Source organism: Piliocolobus tephrosceles, chromosome 11 (assembly GCF_002776525.5).
Source record: "Piliocolobus tephrosceles isolate RC106 chromosome 11, ASM277652v3, whole genome shotgun sequence".
Classification (NCBI taxonomy): Eukaryota; Metazoa; Chordata; class Mammalia; order Primates; family Cercopithecidae; genus Piliocolobus; species Piliocolobus tephrosceles.
Window position 1 is genome coordinate 20,866,175 of NC_045444.1, and position 14,262 is coordinate 20,880,436.

The window sequence follows — 14,262 nt, forward strand, 5'->3', positions numbered from 1 at the left end:
TTTCTTTTCTTTGGCCACTAGGAAGCTCATAGTCAGATTTGCCACCCACCTATAGTAATTGTGTGGGTATATATTTAGGGGCAATAACTTCTACCCTTCAGATCCTTTTTACTGTTCATTCCTTTTACCCTCCTGTACTATATCTTTTTATTTTTCATAATACATGTATTATGTTAAGTTATTTTAGATCTCTTTCACTCCAGTACCATTTTCTTATTATCTTTTGGAAAACTGTACCTGGATGTCTGGTAGCCTCATCAGACTTAATCTATTCTATTCTAAAGTAAAGCACGTTCTCAAATGTGCCCCCTTCCTGTTTCCTGTTTTTGTTAAAGGGATCCCATTGGTTCAGGCATTTAAGTTTGCCCTTCTATCCCTTATCATATCTTCTTCTTATATAGCACATGCAGTTGTTAACCAGATCCTTTAAATCCAGAAGCAATTTGTATGACTTCTCAAGTCTCTCCTGATCCTTGATCTTTTTGTTTACCAATACCTGCCTGGACTACTGTTTCACTAATTTTCTAACTGCCCTCAATGTCTCTGCCATCGTCTACTAGTAATCCATTATTTGTTAATCCACAATGATCCTAGTTATTTAAAAATAATTTGCTCTTCTATGATTCTTGCTACTGTTTACAGCATGAAGCCCAAATACCTCATATGCCATTCACAACTCTTTACAATTTGGCTCCCAACCTATGTTTTAAATCTCATTTTAGTCCATTTCTCCCTCTTCTTTGTGTCCCTCACAGCAACCAGCAGCCTAATCACCAGTCCCCAAACACAAAACGCATTTCAACGCCTTGTTGTTTTCTCTGCCTGAGATGCCAGTCCTGACTCCTTCAAGTCCTTATGTTTCCCTAGACTCTTCTCAAGTATTATCTTGTGTGAGGCTCTCCTCTCTTTTTTGCACAGCACAGAAGAACTAATTGCCTTGTCCTCAATCTTTCCATCCCACTTTCTTAATACTACTGTTAGCGCATCCCTTGCCCTGCTTTGGACTTGTTGTGTATGTGTATCCCTTTCTGCGAATCTTGAGCTCCTCGTGGAATTTGTCTGAGTAGAAGGGAAGGAATAAACAACATATCTGCCAACCTGCTTTTAAGAATAAAATACACTGACACAGAGACTGTAGAGTCCATAGAATTGATGATGCCTTCAATGGGTGAGGATTGAAAACCTGGCTAATTAACTGTTGACCTTCAAATGTTAATATTATAAAGACTATCTTCATGGCAATAGAAAATTTGTAATACCATCATAATAAATGTTCTAGCAGTCAAAGTAAGTTTTTATCATTTCTGTACAGAAGAAACTTACCTGATTTTATTTCGGAGAAATAAAAGGTGTACATTTAACATTTAACATAACTTATATTTACTACTTTCTTTTAATAATATGCACTGTTACAGCTTATTTTCTTACCATAAGTATAAATATGAATTAACCACCTCAGGCTTTTGTTTCTTTAATTTTTAGAGTTTCTAAGGGAATAAAGTAACTACTTTGGATCCTGTAGAGAATCCATGATAATATTATCATGTTACATTGATCTTTTTTTTAACCAAAAGAATAAAATAAAAAGCAATTGGGAAAATAAGTAGTTTTATCATCCAGTGGTAGATTTCATACATGAATACACTTCACTACAAAAAATAATACAAAACATGGTAAAAACAGAATATGGATTTGCTTTTTGTAGCTTTTCCCACAGGGTTATTATATGTACTATCTTCATGGTAATGAAAAATTTGCAATACCATCATAATAAAGGTTCTAGCAGTCAAAATTAGTTTTTATCATTTCTTTGCAGAAGAAACTTATGTGATTTTTCTTTTTCTCTTTTAGGAATAGGCAAGGCAAGAGGCTGAAAAATCTGAAGCATGTTTCCAAAGAGCAACCTGACAGTCACTTGCTGGGTATGGAGCGGCATGAGGAATCTCTTTCTATTGCTTTCTCTCTTGCTGTCCCATGCAGCTCATTTGGAAGGCAAAAAGGATAACCAGTTCATCTGGAAACCAGGTAGGAATGTCCTGGCTGTTCCTTTGTCCTGTTTCCATCAACAAGAAGTATATTCTTTCCACCCTTCTTCTTCTTCCTTCTAAAGTAGTGGGAAATACCCAGAGAGGAAAAATAGACTCTTTTTAAAAATTCTGCAGCTTATATTTGATTTTTACTCCTGCATAATTGTCTTCTCCATCCATGATACTTGTTATCCTTCTGAATTTTCATGTTGTTGTCAATTAAAGTTATGATTTCCATAGTTACATCTACTTCTCCTTTGTCAAATGTTTCACCAGTATGGAGCATATTTGTAGCAAAAATGACATCTGAATTTAGCTGATATTCTCAGCTAAGAACGGTTGGCCCAGTTCTGCATGTCTCTTTCAGGGTTTAAACTAGTTAGCTATCTATTATTAAATACTTTCCAACATAGATCTTCTATGTCTAGGTTTGAGAGCATGAAAAATTATCATAACAGCTTTGCTCATTAGTTGTGACTGTAGAGTCACCTTAATGTATTTTGAGATTCTTAGCTACCTCATGCATGATCCTTTATGTATATGAATAATTTTAGTTGAAGTTTGGAGGCTGGAATATAACTTATGTTCATTTCTAAATATTTCCTTAATTTGGCTGTGAAAAAGATCTGTTAAATTTAATTTCAAAGCCTAATAATTTATTAACTTAAATTATGAACCCTAAACATCTTAGCTCTTCATATTACTGATGCTTTTCCTTGCTCTGGATTTTAATTTTCTTTAAGTTTCACAATCAGATCATTTAAAATATTTATTGTTTTCTCAAGACTCCATTCTTTCAAATACAGATAACTTATATACTTAATATCTTGGAACTGGAAAATGTGATGTTTTAAAAGATCTATGGTCCTCAAAGAGTTTTCATTTTGACCTCATCATCGGTAAATTAAATAGACTTCAAATGTATTGTGTCACCATGGAAATATGTATAAAAGTGATATTTGTAATATTTAAATAATTTTGCAAAAATGAAAGTGAATTATGCTTTAAAGTCATTTAAGTAAGAAAAAAAAAAAAACCACCATTAGAGATACAGTCTGGATGAAATTTAATTGCATTAAAGCCCCTATAAATTAATTTAATTGTGGGCTCCAATACTTCCTTACTGATTTGCATTTTTTTCCCTCACAGTAGTTTTAGGAAGCTTTAGAAATAGTCCTGAAAGTCAGTATTTCCTTTCTGGGCATGGGGTTATTTTGTTTTAATCACAAAAGACAAACATTTGATCAAATCAAAATATGCACATTTTTATGACGACTGTCAAAAGTTTTTTTAAAAAATATGATTAAAATGGAAAGTGGCAAATTTGAAACACGAATGAGATGTGTTAAGAAAATGGGGTTATTTTGAAGCAAGTTTTAAAATAAGGATGCTTTTCTAAAAGTAGGTCATTGGAACAAGATGGTAAAAGCAAACTCTACAGTGGATGGATTTTTTTGGTAACTGTCAAACTTAAGTTTCAGAAGTGAGGATCCTTTTCATCATACATAACACATTGTTTAAAATGAACACATGAGTCACTACTATCACTTCTTCTGGTATTCATTACTTCTTTCCCTCCTTACAGTGCCATCAAAAAGGTAACAATATAATTTTTTCCTATTTGGTTTTGCTTTCAAAGCAAATTACTTGTATATGACTGACATATTAAAAGTGAAAGAAATCTAAAAGGTGCAAAATTAAGAACAAAAGCTCAAATGTATCCCTTTCCAATCTCTTTTGTATCCTTCAGAAAATTTCCTTGTATATGTAAGTACACATCTATGCATATTTAAGTGTATGAATCACACACAAGACATACATATAATTATACTTATAGTTATTAATTAGGTTCTGTTAAGAAAGAAACAGCACATGCAAAGTTGGCAGTTGAGAAGAGTTTCATAGAAGGACATTTACAAAAGTAGGCTAGTGTGAGCAGTGTGTAAGGACAGCAACAAGGGATTGTGCAGTGACCCTGAACTCTATCAGTTGGGAGCCTCTACAACTTCTGGGTCTGTAGGGGCCGGGAGTAAGAGTGGTTCCCGGAATCTGGAGAGGAATGTTTATAGAGCAGGTGCTTGACAAATACTGTGGGTTTTAAAGGGATGCAACCAACCTGCAGCAAATGGGAAGGAGGCCGGGGTAATGAAGGGCCCCACCTCACTTTCCTCCAGCTTTCAGATCTGCCAGGCCTCCTACTGGATAAATTCAACCAAAAACCACAAGGCAGGGGAGCCCGTGGTTGTATCCATTCGGGTAAACCTCTTGAGCAGGAAGCAGGATGGAGAATGGTGCACCCGAAAATATTTAATTCATCCATATATGCGTGTATGTATACACATACATTTCATATAAGTGGAATCATACTCTGCACTGCTTTTTGCAGCTATCTTTGATCATATAATGATATATTGATGAATATTACATATTACTGCACATAGGCCAACCTCATCTTTTAATGATTGCATAGCATTCTTTAGCATTTTTATTTAATAAATTTATCTAGTTTTCCTGCTGCTTTATCTTCTCTTCCTCTATTTCTTAGCATTTTGGTGGCTTCTAGTTTTTTGCTATTATAAATAATGCTGACATGAATGCAGTATTATCTTAAAGGTAAGCAATAATAAATTGATTTGAGGAGTTATATACCTGGAAAAATTCTCGTTTATAACCTTCAAAGTCAACATCAACATCTTAGAATCTGTTACCTATTTATAGATGTGTTTAGTGTATTTCATTTTGATTTTTAACACTGTACTGCAGTTGAAATTAGCTGTATTTTTAGGGTATGTTATCAAATCCAAGAACTCAGGTCCAATGTAATTTGGAATTTGAACAGATTTCCATGGAGACCCAGATAACTATACTTTATTTTAGAAACTTAGAAACCATTCTCTGGGTTTTGATTGCCATGTCAACTACTTTACTCTTTTGCTGGTGTCTATTGCTCCCCACCCCCACACCCCAAATCAGTAGGTCAGATGTTAGTCAACCTCATCCAAATTACAGGCATTTCTAAGTGAGTCCTGGCTTTGGAGAAACAATGGATTGATGAATAATAAGTGAGTGCTTTATGTTTTTTAGGATTTCCATACTGAGGGAGAGTCTGATGAGCTGTAGGCTGCAAGGTCATTGATCTGGCAAGGCTGTTGAATGCCTGTCATTATTGTGGTGAGATCCTATAATCTATATTAGTGTCAGGCACTCTGTTAGCTGTGTCAAGAAAGAAGGATCACGTCAGCAACAGTATCAGATAAGGGACAATGTTGTTGGCTGTTTTAAGTTTCAATATAAAACTGTTCATGCTTGCCTGCTTTGTATAGATGAACAGATTATGGTCTCTGATCCCACAGTACAATCGTGCTCTCTTAAAAAATTCCTCAGTTTTGGTTCTAAGAGGTTCACTTATTTCTAGTAATACTTATTGAGTCCTTACTGTGTGTCAGACGTTGTTACAAGTACATGAGATAAATTGATTGAGAATAAAATAGACAAATCCCTGGTCCTCATAAAGAGGGTAAGAAACATGATCAGTAGTTAAATAGAGTATGTTAGATGAGGGCGAGTGCTAAGAAGGAAAGATGAGGCCAGGAGGAGGGATATGCAGTGGGAGCGAGGAGACTAAAAGCTTAAAGAGGTTGTCCATGAGCCTGAGGAAGTGAATCTGAGTAAAGACCTGAAGGAAGTGAGGGAGCCAGCCATGGATATATCAAGGTGAAGAAGAATATTCCAGATGGTGGGAACAAGAAGGACAAAGGACCTGAGGCAGGAGTGTGGAGAGCATGCTTGAGGACATGTGGGGAGGGAGGCCAGCATGCAGGAGCAGAGTGAACTTGGGGAGGGTGATGGGAGCTCAGGTCAGACGGGTTAACGGGGTCCACATGGGGTATGTCCTCATAGGTCAGAATAAGATTTTGTTTTTTACTCTATGTGAGATAGAAAGACATGGGAGGGTTTTGAGAGGGTGGTGACATAAGCTGACTCTCTTATTGATGTTCTTTTCAATAAGATTTGAAGAGGATCCTTGTGGGTGGCTGACTGAGAAGAGCAGGGCAAGGAGACGAGGTAGGAGGCTACTGCGGAATTAAAGGGAAGAGCCATGGTGATAGCTTGAACCAAAGCCATGGCAGTGGAGGTGCGGACAAGGAGTTGAATCTTGGCTATATTATATTTAAGGCCACAATTATCAACCAAGGGTGATTTTGCCCTGCTGGAGACATTTGGCAATGCCTGGAGACACTTCTGATTGTCACAACTGGGGGTGCTACTGACATGTGTTGACTAGAAGCCAGGGATACTGATAAACATTCTGAAATGCACAGAGCATTCTTCTACAACAAAGAATTATCAGGCTTCAAAATCTCAACAGTGCCCAGGTTGAGAAACCCTGATTTAAGATAAAGCCATCAGGATTTATTGATGTGGGATTGGTGTTACTGACTTTGACCTGAGCAACTGGAAGAGGGGAGTTGCTGTCATTTAATATGTACTGAGAAGGAGCTGGTATACAAGGAATAGTAAGCACTCAGTATTGGGCATGCTAAACTTTTGATTCTGTTAGAAATTCATGTGGAGGTGTTCACTAGGAAGTTATGGGGTCTGAATTCAGGAGAGAGGTTTCTGCTGGAGATATGAATTTGTGAGCTACTACCAAAGAGGTAGGATTTAAATATGTAGTCCTAGAAATGAAGAGATGGGCTTGAAATTTGTAATCCGGCATAGGTAGAGGATAAAATTCGAATGTATTTCCTTTTAGGACTGAAATGACATTAAAGCAAATTGTTGTGGCAAAATACACACAATATAAACTTTACCATTTTAACCACTTCAAAGTATACAATTCAGTGATATTAGTACATCACAGTGTGCTGGAAATCATCACCTCTATCTAATTTCAGAACATTTTCATCACCCCAAATTATATTTTGCAAGTGACCTTATACAAAGTCTGGAAAACAAATTATGTTTTGAATAATAAGTTCTGAAATAGAAGAAAACTCCATATTTGTTGTATGTGTGTCTGTGTGTGTGTGTGTGTGTGTGTGTGTGTGTGTGTGTGACAGGCTTTTAAAATAGGCTTCAGTCATCCTAAGAGATTACTCTTGATATAGTTTGGAAGTTTGTTCCATCTAAGTCTTACATTACAATGTAATCCCCAATGATGGAGGTGGGGCCAGGTGGCAGGTGTTTGGATCATAGTGGGGATCCCTCAAGAATGGCTTGGTGTCATCCTGGCAGTAGTGAGTGAGTTCTTGCTCTATTAGTTCATGAGAGATCTGGTTGTTTAAAAGAGCATGGCTCCTATCCCCATCTTGCTCCGTCTCACCATGTGACACACTGGCTCTCCCTTTACCTTCCTCCCTAATTGTAAGCTTCCTGAGGTCTCACCAGAAGCAGTTCCTAGCACTGTGCTTCCTGTACAATCTGTAGAACGATGAGCCAAATTAAACATTTTCTTTATAAATTACCTAGTCTCTAGTACTCCTTTAGAGAAATGAAAACAGACTAATACAGGTATAATACTAACACTAATAGAGACTAACACTAATACAGGTAAACCAATGTTCAAATCCTGGTTGTCTAAGGAAAAAAAGTTGTTTAACCTCTCTGAGTCATATTTGTCCATCTGAAAATGGATATTGATAATAAACGCTTCACAGGACTCTTTGAGAATTAAGTAAGACACGATTTGAAATACCTAATATATAGCAGCTATTCAATAACTGTTAGTTACTATTTCTATCATTATTATCTAATAATTTCAGGTTTAAAATATTTAATTGTGCTTTTATGTTATACAGTTTCTGTATACTTCTATTTCTTAGACATACATAAAAGAGGGGATTATTTGACAGGTATGTGCACTTTATTAATTAATGGTCAAAATTGTTCCACTAACTTTTTTAGGTCTAAAACTTTCTTTATATATGCCAAATTCTAGGAAAGTTTTAATTTCAGTAGCTCATGCTCAATGAATAAAAACTGTGAAGATAATGACCTATTTCTAAGAACTAAGTATGTAAATTGGAATTAATATTTTGGGAAAAAAGAGACTATGAAAATTACATTGCTTAAGGAATAAAGTATCTTACATATATTAATATTTAATTATAGCTTAAATAATAGTGTTTCCAGTGTTGAATGTACTTTAAGGAAAAAATTGCATTATGTTTATTACCTATTTATATATTAAAGGTTAGGAATTTTAGAGAAAATAAAATGTTCTTAGGAGAGAGCTATTTTTTAAAATATGTGCTAGAAGTTCATGAAATTTATTTTCTGGAAATTTTACTTATGTTGACATCATTTTAATTACTTCCATGGATATTGGTTTATCTAAGAGGCATGAGTGTTAAATCAGCAGTATCCAAAAGTGTAGACATATGGCCTGGGGTTCACCACTAAACATTCTAATTTTTTTGTAGACTACAATCCCTAATTTTCCAGTGTTTCCAATAGATCAGAAAAATATCCATCTTACCTAAATTGCATAAAGTAAATTACTCTGCTATGTTTTTTCTAAGTAGTATTAAAATGTAGGCTCCCAGAGGACAGGGCTTTTTGCTGATTTTGTTCACCAATATACTCCAGGTATCAAGAATATAAATAACTTATATAATAAGAATATAAAATAGAAAATATCCCCAGCACATTAAGCAAAATACGGGGCACTGTTTTTTGGGGGGTGTGTGTATGTGCTTGTGTGTGTGCCTGTATTTAGGGGAGTTGAGAAGAGATGAAAGAGAAAGTATGACCCATGTTATTCTAGAGCTTGTAGTATATATTGAGGAGAGGATATAAAACGACTGTAAATTAAAGTCAAACTTATAAATATAAATCAGTAAATGTGAAAATATATTTCCATGTCACTTTATTCCAGTACCATTTCTGATCGTCTCTGGAAAAGACGTTGAACTCAATCTTTAAAAAACAGGCTCACATAATTAAAGATGTAAATATTATTCTAAATCTTATAATGAGATATTATAGTTATATCTCACCTTCCAGTTCAATTCCATAAAGAGACAGTTTCAACTCTTTTTGCTGTTTATTCTGATATTCACCTTTATATTTCTAGGTAATATGCTCATGAGTGATATTTCTTAGTTGATAGGTATTAGATAGTTCCTATTGACTCTCTCTTATGTTAGTTAAGCATTTATCTCTCCTAGATCTACTCCTCTCCTCCTTAGTACAGTTATTCAAAATAGTTATATAAAAATACTTAAATCAACAAACAGTGCTCATACTCTATGTAGTGTCCCCTGCTGAGCCAAGCAGTGTGCTGTGCATCTGCATCCTTTCTTGTTCAGCTTTTTCTTTTACATAGAAATGAAAAATTTCCTCCTTTTTTGTTAGCTTGGTTTTCTTTGAAGCTACTGCTGCTTTTCCCCAAAGCTCCATTTGATGTGTCACGTGCCCATCATTAATTTGTTCAAAGATTCAAGCGCAGTTCTAAGTGCTCGATTACATGTTGTCTTTGGGAGATTTTCCCACAGTCCTGTCTCCCTGCACAGCCTGCACAGTCATCATCTGTGGAACATCCTTTTGCTCTCGCTCATCTTGAATCCCATTTCCTGTTCTGTTTCTCTTCTTTGCCTTTATTGCTATGTTTTCCAGATGCATCCTCTAGTACTGCTGAAGTAGGGTGTACTGGAAGTAATTTTTCAAATCCTTTGATGTCTGAAAGGGTCTTTATGCTTGTCATATACTTGATTGATAGCTTGGGTGTGACATTCAGGGTTAAAAAGCTTTTTTTTCCTTCAGAATTTTGAGTCTTGCCCTATTGTATTATAGTCCCCAGTGCCATTACTGAGAAGTTTGATGCCATTCTGATCTTGCCTTTTTGCACCTTGCTACCTGTTTTCTTGTTATTCTTTCTCTGGAATCTTTTTTATACATAAAGTTCTGAAATTTCATGATTATATGCTTTGAGGTAAGCCTTTTTTCTTTATTGTGCTAGATGTTTGTAGGATATTTCCATTGGTGTATTCATTACTCATTCATGTCCATGTCATCTTCTTCTCCTCCTTCTCCTTCTTCAAGACAGAGTCTTGCTCCGTCACCCAGGCTGGAGTGCAATAGTGTGGTCTCAGCTCACTGCAGCCTCCACCTCCCGGGTTCAAGCGATTCTTCTGCCTCAGCCTCCTGAGTAGCTGGGACTATCGGTGCCCACTAACATGCCTGGCTAAGTTTTTGTATTTTTAGTAGAGACAGGGTTTCACCATGTTGGCCAGGCTGGTCTCGAACTCCTGACCTCAGGTGATCCACTCGCCTTGGTCTCTCAAAGTGTTGGGATTATAGGTGTGAGCTACCATGCCTGGCCATATTCTATACTTCTGAGTTTCTTTTTATGCAGTTTCTTCTCTGTTGTATCAGTTCCTTCTGAAACTCTTTAGAAAAAGGTTTGACCTCTCTGACTGATCTTCAATTTTTAGATAGTTTCCTTATTTGTCTTTTGTTTGTAGATTTATTTTAATTTCTAATTTTTTTTCTACTTCATCTTTTAACTATTATTTTGAACATTTTTATTTCTACAATCCCGTTTTTAATTTGTAAGGTCTTTTACTTGTTCTATGATTTTTTTAAATTGCATCTTGTTGCATAGATGTAGTAGCTTTTCATTCAGAGGATATTAAAGGTAGTTTAATCTTTTTTCTTTCATTCTCTGCACCATTTATGCTTTCTCTGAGTCATTTTTTCCTGTTTCCTTCATTTATGTGTTTGACCATGGCCTCTGACATAGTGAGCTTTCTTCTAATGTCTGTTTATTATTGGCTATCTCTTTAGTGTTTCACATGATTAAAAGCAAGACACTAAAACAGATTCAACATTCTGTGTATGTGATTCAGCTGTTGGGCTTCATTGTCAAAATAGTTTTGTGTGGAGAGCTGGCTTTTTTGTTGGAGCATGGGTCCCTCAAAAAATCTGTATTTATCAATACCCAAAGGTTTTTCTCTGGAGCTGTATTCTTTAAGGTGGAGGCTACGCAGCTATAACAAAGCTCCAAAATACAGTGGCTTAAAAAAAATAGAAGCTCAGATCTGTCTTATGTGAAATTATGTAGTTAGTGGTCCAGACTGGAGGCTCTGCTCCATGTGTCCATTCAGCCAGGCACTTTTCCTTCACATTCGGGAAAGACATCATTCTCTACCCATTCAAGCTGGGTCACAGGCATTTCCATGTTCTAGCTGATGAAAAGAGGGAAGAGCTGAAGTCCAGAACAACAGATTTCAAACAAGTGACACAGCAGTTCCGTCCATGTTCCAATTCTCTATTGCTGTGTAAAGGCTCACCCCAAAATAGTGATTTAAAATAATAACAGTTACCAATTTTGTTCACACATCAGTGGGTCATTAGGCCCTGCTAAGTGTTCTTACCTGGGCTCGTTCTCGTGCGCCATTGTAATCAGATGGTTCAGGGGTTGGGGTCATCTGGAGGGCTTCATCACTCACATAGCTGGCACCTGGACTTAACTAGCTGGGGTTGGAACAGCTGAAATTCTTCAGGTATCCCTTTCTCTCTGTGTGGTCTTGCCATATGGAAGCTTCAGGGCAGCCAGGATCCTTACATAGGTGGCTGAAGACTCTTAGAGTAAGCTTCCACAGACAAACAGGGAGGAGTTGCTCAACTTGTTCTTAACTAGCCTGAGGGCCATACATGGTCACTTTTTCTGCATTCTGTTGGTTACAATTAAGTCTCCAAAGAGAGAGCTTCCAGATCATCTCTTGATGGGAGGAGTGGCAAATAATTTACAGATGTGTTTTAAAACTGCCATGACCCATCACTTCTGTTGACAAATGTCACTGGTGAGAAGATAGTTACCTGGCCTCTCCTAGCCACAAGGGAAGGTGTCTGTAACTGGTCTGTTATATAAGAAAGGAAAATGGATTTAGGCATGATAAATGCATAATTTTTAGTACAGGAGCTAGTCAACATCTCCTCAAATAGGAACATTTTTTCTACTGCCTACGCTGTACTACTGAAAAAAGGGCAAGAGAGCGGGTCTTGGTGGAGGTGGCTCAACATTTAGTCCCCAGTATTTCACTTATATCCTCTGGTTTGAATGATATACCTCAAACTGCCTTCCACGTTGTCTACTCTTCTCACGAATGTCCTCTTGAGAAGTTGAATTTTGCTGTCTGTTTTCCTGCAGAGATTAAGGAAGAGACAGAGGAGCTCATTAGTTCCCTTTATGGATTTTTAAGTATTCTTCATTTCAAGCCACAAGCCTTGCCCCTTCTTAGAGTGCCTAGGTCCCAAGCCTTCCCAGAGTTTTGCAAGTATAAATGGCCTTTTTGTTGTTTGGTTCATACTCTTCTGTAGGACCCTAATATTCAGCTTCTTTTACATTGCAAAGCTGCTTAGAGCTCCTACATTTATCTGCCTCTTCATGTTGCAGAATTCGTTGCTGTATCTTCTCGATCTTTCTCTCTTTTTGACCTTTACTGAGTTATATCTTTTAATGCTTTTACTGTCATTTCAGTGGAGTATTAGCAGGGAGTGAAAATTATACCTATGTCATGTCTCCCACATTAACGGGAAGTCTTCTCATGTACTTTTTACCACTTCTACCACAGTCTGTTTGTTCTGGAATATAATAGCATGTTGAACTGGGTTAATTTGACAGTACTCGACACAGGTATTCTCTTTGCACATATACTAGAAAATCTGTCTATAATAAAATTAACTGGCCACCAAAGTTTTTTCAGATTAAAACTTTAAAAAACCTAATTCAAATGTTCATTGGTTTTAGATGATCAGGGGTTGAATTGAAATACTGGATTGACAATTGATATGGGAAATATTCTGCCTGGTGGTGAAATTATTGGTGGAGAAATTTCTTTTTGGCACCTGGATATATCTCCCTGCACCTTCTTCTGCCATGGCAGAGTTCTGATATTTTACTTAAGTTTGAATTATTATTAACTGGGAAATACAGGTCACCATATAAATACAAAGGTCAGAGTTCAAAGCAAGTCAGACATATCAGAGTGGAATTGAATCATAAACTAAAGACTGAACAACAGTGCTTTGGAGTCATAAAGGAACCTTAAAAGCTTACCTTGTAAACACCTTTCTGGTCATGACCTTAGATGCTATAAACCACAGTCAATTTTTATTGGAATCAAAGTATTTTAAAAGGCCACCTTCTTCTGTGTACTTTATGGATTTACCCTATTTGTGCAGTTATTTTGATATTTCACCAAAGTTCCCAACACTATAGCCATAGATGACTTATATGCTAAAGACATTAGTGCCACAGATGTTATCTGAGACTCAGAGAAATAACTCAAAAGGTGTACATTTAACGTCACTTATTATCTTATTCTAATACGTACTATTAAAGCTTATTTTCTTAGCAAAAGTAGAAATACGAATTAACCATCTCAGGCTTTTGTTTCTTTTTAGAGTTACTATGGGAATCAAGTAACTATTACAGATCATGTGGAGAATCCATGATATTATTACTCTCTTACATTGATCATCTTCTCTCAAAAGTGTAAAATAAAAAGCTATTGTGGAAATAAGTAGTTCTGTCATCCAGTGGTGGATTTCATTCATGAATACACTTCACTACAAAAAGAATAAAATGTGGATTTGCCCTTTATAGCTTTTCCCTCAGGGTTAATACTTTTCTAATTGAATGCAGCTGCTCAAAGATTTCTATTGCTAAATATATGTACTATGTTGAAAAAGAGTGCTGCACTTTTGATCTTTTTAGAAAACTGTTTTCAGCTTAATTACTTGGCTTTATTTGTACAACTTTATACCATTTTCAAATACTGATGACTGTACATGATAAAGGAGCCTTCACTACATACAAGGCAGGTTGGTGGAGTGGTTCAGAGCCCAGAGCATGGACACTGGAGTCAGGCTGTCTAGGTTCTAAGCCAAGCTGTGTGTGACCTTGAGCAAGTTCCTTAACCTTATGCCTCTACTGTCTCATCAGTAAAATGGGAATAAATGAGAAGCATGATGTAAAACCTAGTTGATATTCTATATTACATACTGAAACTAAATTTTCTGTACTCAAAGTACATATTACATGCTTAAGTCATATAAAGCATGTAATTAATGCTACTTTTTAAAATTTTTCTTTAGCCCTCCACCTTCTGGCATTATTATTATTATTAATATATTATTATTTTTTATTTTTTGGCCCTCCACCTTCTGATATGTAGAACGTAATGTAGTTTGGATATATACACATGCATCTAATGATAAATATTAT

At 36.2% G+C, this 14,262-nt stretch overlaps 1 protein-coding gene across 1 annotated transcript in view; it reads left to right on the forward strand.

Annotated features, from left to right (window-relative positions):
• The first annotated feature begins 1,886 nt into the window (after positions 1 to 1,886).
• Positions 1,887 to 14,262, forward strand: part of THSD7B (thrombospondin type 1 domain containing 7B) — a 779,270-nt gene continuing 766,894 nt past the window's right edge. The window contains exon 1 of the mRNA XM_026449366.1: positions 1,887 to 2,025. Coding sequence (XP_026305151.1) covers positions 1,887 to 2,025 — 139 coding nt within the window. The remainder of the gene's footprint in view (positions 2,026 to 14,262) is intronic.